At 39.9% G+C, this 13,506-nt stretch overlaps 1 protein-coding gene across 2 annotated transcripts in view; it reads left to right on the top strand.

Annotated features, from left to right (window-relative positions):
• The window catches only part of POU6F2 (POU class 6 homeobox 2), a 290,005-nt gene that overhangs the window by 256,274 nt on the left and 20,225 nt on the right, over positions 1-13,506 (top strand). For both annotated transcript variants that reach the window (XM_068156860.1, XM_068156859.1), the window contains exon 7: positions 8,230-8,436. In XM_068156860.1, coding sequence (XP_068012961.1) covers positions 8,230-8,436 — 207 coding nt within the window. The remainder of the gene's footprint in view (positions 1-8,229; positions 8,437-13,506) is intronic.

Raw genomic sequence — 13,506 nt, 5'->3', positions numbered from 1 at the left:
TGGCCTTGAATGGCTCAGCGTGGCATGTATTGCAAACTGTAGGGATGCCTACATTTGCTTCTGCTGTGTGTCCAGTATGTTACATTCTGATATGGCCAAAAGCGAGTCAACTCTTTATGCTACAAGGGAGAAGCAGCAGTTTCTAGCAGCATTTGTATTATGTTAACTCCCAAAAGGAGTTGTTCTGAATCATTTGTAATCTAAAGGCACAGAGTACTGTAGGGTTTGTAGATGCAGCCTGTATACAAAGTCTGCAAAGGCTAAGAAATTTTGTTCCAGAGCAGAGATTTCTTTTTGTCAGGTGATTGGTAGTTTAGATTGAAATCTTCAGAGATGCCATGATATTTCTGTAGGCAACTGTGAAAATCTCAGTCTGCAAGGGAAAAAAAAACTGTATATTCACCAAAATTAATTCAACCATTGATCCAACACCACCGTGGCCAATCACCTTGAGGGTCTTTTCCAACCAAAACAATTGTGTTCTGAAATACTTTTATTGCAATTAAATCTAGACATTCATGCTGGTGAATCAGATGTTTGGTATTTATTTCCTGAGAAAACGAATATGTTACTTTTTGTTCTCAAGAGCATTCACAAGTGGGGAAAAAAAATACTCCAAATCCACACATGCAAAAGTGTTTTTGCTTGTATACACCCAGCAAGGATCTGCACAGTAGTCAGGAAAGCTGTTTGTAGTTTGGGAGACAAACAGCCAAATGCTAAAAACAGTAAGTTGTGACTTATTTTTGTAATCATCAAACATAACTGGAAATTATGGGTGGCTTGCTAGTGTTATGACAGTATTGGCTGGTTTGTTATAACGTAATAACAGTTCTCTTGTCATAACAAACACAAATATTGCTTCATATTCTTTACAAGTCACCAATCAATTAATTTCAAGTAACGAACACTTTCATAAGAATCCAGATAACTGATTTTTCAGAAGTGCTCAGGACCTGTAAATCTAATGAAAATCAACAGTTGCTGTGCTAAGCTTGGAGAACTGTGACCTCTAAGGGTCTTTATGTCTGACTTTGTCCTTGATTTTAAAACAATTATGTTTGAAAAGTAGATTGCTCAGAAAGAGCAATTCAGCAGACACTCCGCATAATATTGAATCTTTAACTCAGTAACTATCTTTAGATTTTTTCTAATGAGAAAATACATTGTAGGGTTTTTGGATGTTTGATGAAACAGGCATTCTTTTTTATGACTGCATAGATGTCCCTACTAATAGAACAGAACAGTATTTGCTCGAGAAAAAATTCACCACATAATTCCTGCAGTGATGACAAAGAATGTCCTGTAGAGTTCGATGTTAGTGTGCAAACATTACTTTCTAAAAAATAAAGCACTGAGAAAGTTGGACAGAATGTCAGACTCAATGTTTCATTAAGATGCTTACAAACAATATACCCTCTGATGTATTGTATGACATAGGAACAATACTTAACCCTCAAAATTATAGTTCCTTACATGAAGTGGTGAACTCAGGTAGTTTCATGGGTGCCTGTTTCTAGTGTCACTATTTGATACCTCGTTCTTGTTAACAGCATTTTATTGTACTATTTTTTAAACTTTTATAAGGAAATATAATACACCAAAGCAAACTTGCAAGCTTTGCATAAATTAACATTGCTTTAGGCAGCCTTAGCCTCATCCTGCCCTGAGATTCAAGAACCAATTTGATGCTACTCCAAAGAATATGATGGAGTAGCATTTCTTTCAGAAGTAGTCTCCATGTTAAGCTTGTATTCAAACTTCTAGATTTTCAGTGTCATAGATTGGTAGTATATATAGTACAGTGTATATAAATAGTTAGGTTTATTGAAATTGATAGATAAATATATGTCCATGTGTTTCTGATTTATATAGGTAATATATAGATATGTGTGATTAAGAAAGGGACAGCTGCACAGAGATTTAAGAATCCTGTGCAGATTCTCATTGTTCTGCCCTTTCCTCAGTCATTTTCTCCTTAAATTATCTCCTTAGAGTATCTCATGCTGATACAGTGGCCATACAAGGAACATATCACTGAACAGAAGCAGCTTTGCAAAGCTGTGGAAAACAAACCAAACCGTAAGGACTGTCCTGTGTGCTGTAGTTGGTATAATGTTGGGGTTAAATTAGCTTTCGACCCTGTTAAGCTAGAAAACTAAAAAATTGTTTGAACATACTCACATCATACAATAGAAGCCAAAGCGAGCTTTGATGTCAGATTATATTCTAAGTGTTTAAAAATGAAGATGAATGAAACATATTTAAACCAGCAAACATTCACTCAGTGATTTTTTTTTAATTTGGCTCACTCTCTAAGAACATATTCCCATTCAGAGTTTGGTCATTATCACAGTATCGCTAAGGTTGGAAGAGACCTCGAGGATCATCGAGTCCAACCTGTCACCACAGACCTCATGACAAGACCACGGCACCAAGTGCCACATCCATTCTCCTCTTGAACACCTCCAGGGACGGTGACTCCACCACCTCCCTGGGCAGCACATTCCAATGACTAACAACTCGCTCGGTGAAGAACTTCCTCCTCACCTCGAGCCTAAACCTCCCCTGGTGCAGCTTGAGACTGTGTCCCCTTGTTCTGGTGCTGGTTGCCTGGGAAAAGAGACCAACCCCTTCCTGGCTACAACCACCTTTCAGGTAGTTGTAGAGGGCAATGAGGTCACGCCTGAGCCTCCTCTTCTCCAGGCTAAACAATCCCAGCTCCCTCAGCCTCTCCTCATAGGGCTTGTGCTCAAGGCCTCTCCCCAGCCTTGTTGCCCTTCTCTGCACACGTTCAAGTGTCTCGATGTCCTTCTTAAACCGAGGGGCCCAGAACTGTTGCTCCTTTTACTTCCTCTTTTTTTGTCTTTTCTTTTATTTTTTAAAATCGTTCTTCTGATAATCTCAGAGAGATGTTCATTTCAATGACACTACTGAAAAAAAACATTTTCTTATTATAGTTACGGGCATTTTTTCAGATTAAATGGTACAACTTGCTTTATGTCAGCCCTGGTGCGGTTAGTCTTTGATTTTACTTAGCCTTTTCAAAGCAGAAACAAAGGTAGTCCTTGAACAATACTCTTTTGATTGTGCTAGGAAAACAGTGAAGCAAGGCAGCATCCTCATTTCTGATAAGTAAGAAGAGGGAGAAGAAATTAATAAGAAACAATTACATGCTTCATTTTAGAGAACCATAGTAACTTCACCTAATGTCATAACACAACTAGTTCAGTAGAAGCCACAAGGAAATACTCACTGCCAGGAAGTCAGCAATTAGTCCTCCATACAGTTAGGCAAAACCTGGGTTCATATCTGCAGCACAAGTGGGGCTACAAATAGATTTGATCTCCAGAAGTTCTGAGAACTTGCTCAGCTTCTGCCTTCGATTTCATTGGTTAAGTCACAGCAAAGTAATCCACAAGGGTAATTAAATGGGAAGAAGTGTTGTCAGTCAAGAAAGGATGAGAACTGGCATTTTTTGATGATTTCCCTTTCTTAAGGATCAGTTGGTTAAGGACTAATTTTCAATTAGTCAATAATTTCATTTCTAAGAAGAAACTTTTACTGAGTAAGGCAAAAGATCAAAATATATGTAATAGTATAATAGTAACTATTGCCTCAGCTTATCAGTGCTGAGACATTACCATTGGCAGTAACACAGGTATTGTTGATATCCTGAGGATCTGAGATATCTCCCCTCCACGGTCAGCTCCATTCCTTGGGATTTTGCCTTCAATTGTGTGCTTATTCTTTCATTGCAAATGAATGTGCAGGAAAAGACCACTGAGCTCACAGATGGTATGTAGGAGGAGTTCAAAAAAATTACTTCCTGTGAAAGCCAAACCATGCAATTTTCTATCATATAAATAACTCCTAATTGCAGAAGTTGTCTTGGCAATGTCAGATTCAAGTTGTAAAATTTGAAAAGCCTGATCTCAGATATCTTGAAATCCTAGGATGTTAAAATGGCACTAACACATTAACCAATAGATAATACTCAGATGGTCTTTAAATTTACCCTGAATTTCCTTTAAAGTTAGAAAGAAATCACTGATTTTTAAAATTTAATTATCATTGGGAAGCGTAAAAAACAAAATTAACATCTGTAAAAACTGCTCCCAAAGCACCTCAAAGTGCAACTGATGTTTCTATTAATCCATAATCAAAACTGAAAGGATCTTATTGAATACTTGAAGTGAAAATCTGACTCTACCAAGGTTTCTGGCAACACTGTCACTTGACCAGGGCCAGAATTACAGTTTTGGTGTTTTATTTAGAGGTGGACCAAAGCCCTGTCTCTATAAAAAGCTGAGCTCTGAGTTTCCATTAAATATCTCAATAAAATTTCCATTGTCACATCTGCACTAGATATTGTGCCTAGATCTAGAACCCATACCTCAGACAGGTACAACCACGTATAATGTATGTTAAACAGTGCTCTGCAGGTGACCATGTCTGACTCCCTCAGAGGTTATGGAGCATTGACAAGGAAGTTCCTTGAACTAACCCTTGGACTTTCAAAACAAGTGGATGAGAAGCTCAACATGAGCTCTCAATGTGCACTTGCAGCCTGGAAAGCCAATCAGATCCTGGGCTGCATCAAGAAAAGTGTGGCCAGCAGGTCAAGGGAGGTGATTCTCCCCCTCTGCTCAGCTCTGGTGAGACCCTACCTCGAGTACTGCATCCAGTTCCGGAGCCCCTATTACAAGAGGGATATGGATATGCTGGAACTTGTCCAGAGAAGGGCCACAAGGATGATGAGAGGGCTGGAGCACCTCTCCTATGAGAACAGACTGAAAGAGTTGAGGCTGTTCAGTCTGGAGAAGAGAAGGCTCTGAGGTGACCTAATGGTGGCCTTCCAGTATCTGAAGGGGGCCTACAAGAGGGCTGGGGAGGGACTTCTCAGGATGTCAGGTAGTGATAGGACTAGGGGGAATGGAATGAAGCTGGAGGTAGGGAGATTCAGGCTGGATGTGAGAAAGAAGTTCTTCACCATGAGCAGGGAAAGTTGAATCTGGGTTTAGCCATGTCAAAGAAGCTTAAAGAATGGCCCTATTGGTTGACTAGAAACAAGTGGATGTCTTTTTTTCCTTTTTCTTTTTTTAACAGACAAGATTTTTATTTTGGTATAAAATGGAAAATAAAAATTTTGACACCTGAGTAAATTTTGGAAAGTGGGAAAACTGTTCCCCAATTCCCTTGGCTCCTACAGTAACACCTCTGAGGGCATTTGCTCATTTGCCCTTCTGGAGCACCATTCCCAGCTGTGTTTTCCTTGTTCTGTTTATGGCTGTGTGCATGTACAGCATGCCATGTACAGAATGGTGTGTGACACACATTAATACATATAGATAGCCTTCTGCTTCTGACCTTACAAACTGTCCACTTCAGCACTGTCATTCTATAAAATGTCCAACTGCAGTCCCAGAAATGCATTTTAAATGTGAATGCAAACATTTCTATTACTGATAACACCAACGCAGCATTTTTTGCTTTGCTGGGATTAGGCCCTTGATAGTTAAAGTTACATTGGAGTAATGACACTCCAAGGTCACGTCCTTTACTGACAGGGCAAAGAAAGGAGAGGCCTTTCCTATGTTTCTGCTGATAAATCTAAGGACTATTCCTTATATATGGTGAGATGACCAAAACCTGGGAGAAATTTGCATGTTGTACTGTGGTGAGAGCTGCATTTAATTCAGGCCAAAAGTCAGATTTAGAAAACATTCTGAAATCTGATAATGAGGTATTTACATACACAAATGTTTCCCTCCTCAGTGAACAAGCCATTTTCTCACAACTGTAAGGCAGCTGCAGTTCAGCTAGGGTCACCTTAAAAAAATTAGAAGTACTGTGATCTGTGGAGAGAAACTTGGCTTAGAAGGCTAACTCACAACTGCTCTTTGAACATGTTCCATCGTACTTTACTTTTCTGTTCTGTAAAATAGGGTGATAGTCTTTACTCATCTGTCTACCTTTTAGGAATGCATTAAGGAGAACTTAAATGATAACTTTACAGTGTTTTGAATAGTGTTGATACATGCAGCTCATACAACACAGCTTAGCAGGTGGGCTTGACATTTTAGCAGGTCCTCCCCACAGGAGAGCTGTCCTGCTTTTCTCTTATGGATCTCTGGCCTTACCACCCAAATTTCTTATAATTTGGTAAATTGATGATGACTTCAGCAACTAGCACGTGTTAGCTGAGCTGCCATAGCTAGCCAAATGCATCCTTTTCACTCAAGGAGATGGTTTCCATTATCACCTGCTTCATATTGGGCTGTCACTGCTGAAGGAGCAGTCACTTATTAGGGTGCTGTCATTTGACTGAGTCATATCTCAGCCTAGTAAGAGAAGGAAGAGCCTGATTGTCTGATGGGAGCCACCTGCCCCTCCAGCTATGCCTTAGTTGGATATCTTTGCATGATGTTTTCTTAAGGATGGGGTGGTTGGGTGTCAGTTCTGGTGGTTTAAATACGCAGAGGTCTTCACAGATCCCTGTTACTCAGCACAACATGACTCAGACATGTTATCATTTATGTATCTTTACAAAGAGATTCCCAGTTGCTCCTCTACTTTTGCACTCTCAGGAAGTAACTTTGTGGTCTGCTAACATAGCCACTGGTGTTTTCACTAAATGGCTATTTTAGAGCTAACTGTACACTGTACTGTACCGTTCCCATTGATATAATGCAAATTAATTATTTACATCAGTAATACTTTTATATGTTTGTTTGGAGACAAATTTGCCTTTCAGTTTCATTAGAAACACTTTAGCTTGTTTTCATGAAGAAACTAGTCTTAGGGCCAGTGTGGTCTATCCTTCTCTCACTCTTTCCACCCATCCATCTCTCAGTATCTACATAATGGCTTTGAAACCGCTGCCAAATTTCAACAAAATTTGTCAGGGAGGGGAAAAAAAACCAGAGAGATTTAAAAATATGATTAAGCTCCTAAATAGAATGAGAATCAGCAGATAACCTGAGGAAAGGTACCCTGTTACTATCCCCACTGAGGAAACAGAAGGAAAACTTGGCAATAATCCACCCTATTTCTCAGCAGCCGAGTAGGTCTACACTAGTCAAGGTATGTGATCAGGAATGCAGGACAGTGGGGATCATGCCAGTGTGGGACAAAAGGGACAAACAGTGTGGTGGATGTTGAGGATAAAGAGGGGGAAACAAGGCTTCTGAAGAGCAAAGACTGGAGGCTTTACAAAGGGATAGATGTGTTAGGGGTGGGCTATGATAAAATCAGAGAAGTGATGAAGGAAATATGAATGTGTTTTGCTTTGTAGGTTTTTACTTTTCCTGTTGCTATAACGCTATGACGTTAGCTTCATTTGTTATTGTTTGTCCCAAAGAAAAGTTTGGGTTTATTCCCAGGTTTCATCAGAAGTGTGTGTCAGATGCTCTAATATTTGCAAAAAGAGTCTTCCAACAGTGTAAGTTCCTTCTGCCCAGCAGCTTAGTGACTGACAAGCTTTCTTACAGCATCTGTTTGACACCTCATCCTAATATTAGTTTTACAGGCACGTTCACATTTTAGGAAATCACTGTATTCTCAAGTCTGATATGTCACAAATGTCTCTTTCTGCAAGTACTTGCCCCAGAAATGTTAGCTAAAATGTTTTATCTAACACCAGCCCTCCTGTTGTGTTGTAATATTTAGTTGTCATCCAAAAGCAGCTGCATTTTTATGAACACATCTTAATAAGCCATGTCATGAAAGGCAGCAGTATCTCCTTTGTTCCTTCCTGACATCACATGGATGTAATAGGTGGTCATCTGGAGTACTAGGTGTCAGTAAATCAAGGGAAACAACATAAGCACCTCAGTTCACAGTTACTAACTTTGTATGGATGAGTTACAAAAAGCCAGAGAAACAAACTGATTCTTGCATCCATTTCACACTAAGTTTAAATGAGAGGTGGGAACAAAGCATCATCCTGGGACTAGCATTTGTTTCATACATACTTAGCCGCAGCAGATTTGTTGGGGATGACAGTGGACAGTGGTAAAACATACAGATGATATGCAATGTGACAAATGGCTTTGAAAGTCCTCATCACCCCAGAAAAGAAGGGTTCTTTCCCACCCTCAGCCTGTCATATCTGCTCTCCGTGCTTATTTCACCTAAGTTTGATTTAACATGCATAAAACAAGTAATTACGCGTGGCAAGGCTCTGCAGCACGTGTGCATTTTCCCTTTCTCTGTTGGTTTTTCCAGATTATTGGAACAATCCCACTAATGCCTAATCCAGTCCCCTCCAGCCAGACGGCAGGTGGAGCTCAGGGACTTCAGGTGCAGCCCATAACTCCGCAGTTATTGACCAACGCCCAGGGTCAGATCATCGCTACTGTCATCGGCAACCAGATACTCCCAGTGATCAATACCCAGGGAATCACGCTATCACCGCTCAAACCAGGCCAGCAGGTAAAGTCTCTGTACCTTGAATGACTGTCAAAACAGATGCATGGAAGTCTTCCACTCCCCACAGGCTCTCTCATGGCCTTCCTAAAAACTCCAGCTTCGTTACAATTTTAAATAATTACATTAATTAAATAATTTAATTACGTTCTGTCCAAAATAGTATATTAATGCACATTATATATATTTGATTATTAAACAATAGCATATTATTTATTTCTACATTTGGGGGTTATCCAGTTATTCTTTTTTATTTCTGCTTTTAAAGGTAGGGCCAACTGAAAAATTTCTGCAGTAAAAGCACAATAGCAATCTGAGACAGGAGATACCCATCTGCCCATAAAGCTCAGTTCCTTGGTTAGTGGTCACCTAGATGACTGGAGTTTGAAATGGTTTGTAATGTGTAGACAAAACAGAGAACAGTCTAAAACTTCATTAGACTTCTTCACTGGAAGATCAGATCCAATTGTGCGTATTTGCACAGACAAAGTATTTTTAGGGAAATGACTACGCAGTGTAAGGCACCAGGCAGTTCACTTCATGATGGGTGAAGCAGCTTCATCAAAGTTCAAAAAGATTTCTGCATTTTTTTCAACAGTACTCTGAAGTCAAATTCGTTCATTTTGTCTACATCTGTAGAGCAAATAACTGTAGAGCCACCTTTTTGCTCTGGAAAAAAGAGGAAAATAGGGATGGAAAAATGTGATTACCAATAAAGGTGCTTATAAAAGTGTCACCCACTTAAATCTTGAGCTTAGTATTCCCATTGCTGGCAGTGCTTGTTTGCTAGTCCTGCCTACCCCCACCAGTCACAGGTAGCAGCTTTTTGTATGTCCCTGAGAATCCCAACCCTCCCCAAAATGCCAAAGTGATGATTTTAATTTTTTTTCACATTTAAAAATAGAAAGCAAATGGATATCTAAGGTGCCTTTTTTGTTTAACAGTGTCTCACATCCAAGTGGTTACATACTTGTTTCTCCATCCTAGCCTCTGTGGTATGTAGCAGAGACTTGTTATTTATCTGGCTCTATTTTCTTTAATGGGAGCAGATGTAAACTACTGGCAAGTGCTTTTGAAATTGCTGCACGCACGTGGTTTCAAACAAAGCTGTATAGATGAGAGTGCAGGCTCTGCGTTCTCCAGCATAGGAAAGCCTGACAATGGAAGAAGAAACTCATCAGTTCACGTTTGATTTCTTGGCAGGTTATGGGTGAAGTGTTTCTCTTTGAAGAGATTAGATCTTTCCTTTCTTTATGGGGGAAGCTCTCCAAAAGCATAGTAATTATGAGTTCCCATTTGAAACTCCTGAAATTTAAAAGAGGAAGAGAAAGGTCTTCTGTTATTCCCTGAGATCTCACCTGCACAAGAACACACTTGAGTCCTGCAGCCAAGCAACCTCCTTCAGGAAGTGTCCACCAGTAGTATCAGTGGGCAGAGAAGGGCTGGAAGCATGACTTCACTGCACTGGGCTCACACAAAGGGACAACCTGCTGCTGAAGGCTGCAGCTTGCTGAATGAGCAGGGGTTCAAGGTAGATAGCCACTGCTTAGCGCTGTTACTGTGTGTTGTACTGCTTCACCCAACCTGTGTGCTCCTGTGTAATGATCAGTTGGCAGGGATCATCATTCAGCAGAGCTCTGATTATGTCCAAGAGCCAAAGGTGTACCCCATGTTGTGCTGCTCTGCCCAGCAGTGCTATGAAGGTAGAAAACTTCCTTTTGCCAAGATCAGTTTCACAGGTCCAGCCCACGTCTTTTACGCAGAGTCCTGAGGTCCCAGGGGTGGAAAGAAGGGACAGCAAATAACGTAGAGCCTTCTTAACTACATCTGTTGGAGCATGCTCAAGACACTCTTTTTTATCAGAGTGAGGAGGAAGAAGTAGTGCAAATACTATGTGAGAAAATAGTACACATTTTTATTTGTATAGGAACCGCAGAAAATGGTTTCTCTGTGTTTGTGCTCCCTCTACTGGCTGTTCTGCTCGCACTGAAGGATGTCAGAGGAAACTGCACTGATTTCAGTGGGAGCAGAAAAGAGGTACGAGAGCCAGATTCTTCACAGGAATAATGCTGATGGATAGCCAAAGGCACTTCAGCTAGCACTATGCGAACTGTTGTATCATTTGAAAAGTAAATAGAATTACACCAAGTATAAGGAGATCCTGCATTTACCTTATTGCCTGGGTAAAGGCTCAGCCAAAGTGTAGTTTGGATAATGATAACATATTTTATCATAAGCTTAAAACCTTGTTTTCAGAACAAACGAGTGCTCAAATTCAGAAGGCTCAGCAGGAATTCAAAACATTTTTGGAAATAGTGTGAACCAGCATTTGGTGTCTTGTAACTTGATGAAACAAACTTCAGAAAGGGTAAAGTGGAGTACAAGACAAGTTTGGGAAAAGTTTTAAGGGTGTCATGGAGAAATAAACGAGGAAATAAATAATGTAATAAAATGTTCCAGTTGTAGATGATCCTAGTTTAACTTTCAACTTGTCACTTCCTTAGAAACAAAGTAGTGCAGGAGAAAGAGAGGTGATTGCAGAAAGTGATAGTAAGCTGCTGCTTGTTAGCTGAGTCACAATAATTGAACCCGTGTAGCCTGTTTCAGTTGCTAAGTAATGCGTGCCAGTGCTTACTTTTTCCCTGCAGACTGAAGACTTAAATGTCTCAGATATTGTTTTTAGTCAGCTACTTAGGCAGACAACATGTGTTATTTATTCATACAACTTTTTCAAACTTGACAGCCTAAAACCTCAATGTCTCCTCATGGAAATGAGTTCATAGATTACTTAGGTGTAGTGTAAAGCAACGCTGCTTCCTCTGTCTCGTAAATAGGTTGCTTTTTAATGTACACAAGCAAATCCATTGTAGTCCTATTCCTCCTGGTTTTAAAAATAAAGAGATGCTTCTGCTTCTTTACTCACAGCAGGGATTGTTATTCTTTAAATTACACCGAGTAGTTAAAGCTTCAGTTTTCACTGTGTTCCAACATTTTGCTAATCTGAGCAGCAGCATCTATTCAGACACCAAGAATTCTCCTAGAAATTGTAATGGCTTTCTAAAGCAGGCAGCTGCTTGCACTCCTCTTGTAGTATGTGTCCTTTTTATCTCTCTTCATAAACAAGTTTTTCTTTGCTCTTAATGATTTTTACTGCCCATCTCCCAGCCATTTCACTTTGCACCTATTTACTCAGTATTTCATCTGTCATAATGCTCCCCTGGTGTGTTGTGAACACAATCCATAAGCTGTTCATAGTATTCTGTGCTAACTTTAAAAATTCACTTGTTCCTCCTGCTGATTCAACTTTGTCCTTCTTCACCATCCTTTCTTGCTGCTTACTAAAACCATTCAAAAATTTTGGTATAAATCCTTTGATCTCCACTTGTAGTCTCCTTTCTTGGTGGGGGGGGGGGGGGGGAGAGGGGGTGGGAAGGATGATTTATTCCCTAATTTTGTGCTTCTTGCTTTTTTAAGCTATTTATATCTCATAATAGACAAGAAACTTGTAACCTTAACACCTGCACTTCCTCCAGGCCTCTCAGGAGGAGGTTTGTCAAAATCCAAGTTGTGTGGCTAAATGCACATTTTTTTCCCAAGAACAGATGAGCATGTTGTAGCAAATTCCTAGCATTGTCATTTGCTATCAGATTTGAAAACCTTGGTTTAAGATGTTCTTCCACATCTTTAACAGCACGTTAACAGCAAGACAACTGACAGAAAAACTTGAACCATGAATTGGAGTCTCAGGAAAACTGGGAAAGGATTCACCCTGTTTAACTTAGTCACAAAGCAGTTAGCTATCTGGTGGAAGCTAGTTAACTAGATTTCCTGTAGGGACAAAGAGATGTAGACAATGAGACATAGGCATGTCCAGTGGGCAACTCAAGCTGTCAAAACAGAATAATTTTTGATAGTTTGAATCTCTAATAGGTATCTTGCAGTATCTATTATCTCCACTGACATGACAGGGGGCCAGGGTAGCTATTTTAGGATAGACAACTCTCAGATGAGTGAAATCAGGTAAGAGGAATTCAGCTGCCAGTAATCATTGTGGTTCAAAACACATCCTTGTTTGGGAATTCCTTAAACAGCTTTCCTAATAATTGCAGGACAGTGGTCACCTAGAGTTTGAAATGGTTTGGAATGTGTAGACAAAACAGAGAAAAGTCTAAAACTTCATTAGATTTCTTCACTGGAAAATTGGATCCAATTATGTGTATTTGCATAGACTGAAAGTATTTTTAGGGAAATTACTATTCAGTGTAAGGCACCAGGCAGTTCACTTCATGGTGGGTGAAGCAGCTTCATCAAAGTTCAAAAAGATTTGCCCTGAAAAAGAGGAAAATGGGGATGGAAAAAGACATCAAATGTGATTACCAAAAAGGTGCTTATAAAAATGTCACCCACTGAAATCTTGAGCTTAGTATTCCCATCGCTGGCAGTGCTTGTTTGCCTACCCCCACTCCCCCCTGCCCCCCAGGCACAACCTTTTGTATGTCCCTGAGAATCTCGGCCCTCCCCAAATGCAGAAGTCACAATATTAAATTCTTAGATAAGTGAAATTAGGTAGAGGAATTCAGCTGCCAGTGATCACTGTGGTTCAAAACACATCCTTGCTTGGGAATTCCTTAAGCAGCTTTCCTCATAATTGCGGTTTTCATAACTATTTGCTTGCCCACACAGAAACAGCTTCTAGAGGTCCTATTGTTCTTCATTGCACCTCACCAAGCAGGTTTTCTTCTTGCTGTTGTCTGGCTCTTTACTTCTACATACTAAATCCATTAAATCAAGCCTATTGTCCCAGTAGTCCTGAGTCTTGTTTTAGTTATTCTGCCTGCCAGAATTTTTCATATTTCATCGTATCTTATAGTTTGAAGTTTTGGGCTTCTGGCAACCTTGACACAATAAAACAAGCTACCAGACATCATTTTCTTGCATAGTCAGTTCCCTATCATGGTTATCATTGGCTATCATACTCCAGATTGATTGCTGAAAGGGTATTGATAGCTCTCAAATGGGTCTGTGATTATTCTTGTACACCTGTTTTCCAAATTTCAAGTCAGACATTTCCTTTCT

Source organism: Melanerpes formicivorus, unplaced genomic scaffold (genome assembly GCF_026170545.1).
Source record: "Melanerpes formicivorus ecotype bairdi unplaced genomic scaffold, bMelFor1.0.p_v2 SCAF_35, whole genome shotgun sequence".
Classification (NCBI taxonomy): domain Eukaryota; kingdom Metazoa; phylum Chordata; class Aves; order Piciformes; family Picidae; genus Melanerpes; species Melanerpes formicivorus.
This window is presented reverse-complemented; position numbering and strand designations above follow the sequence as displayed.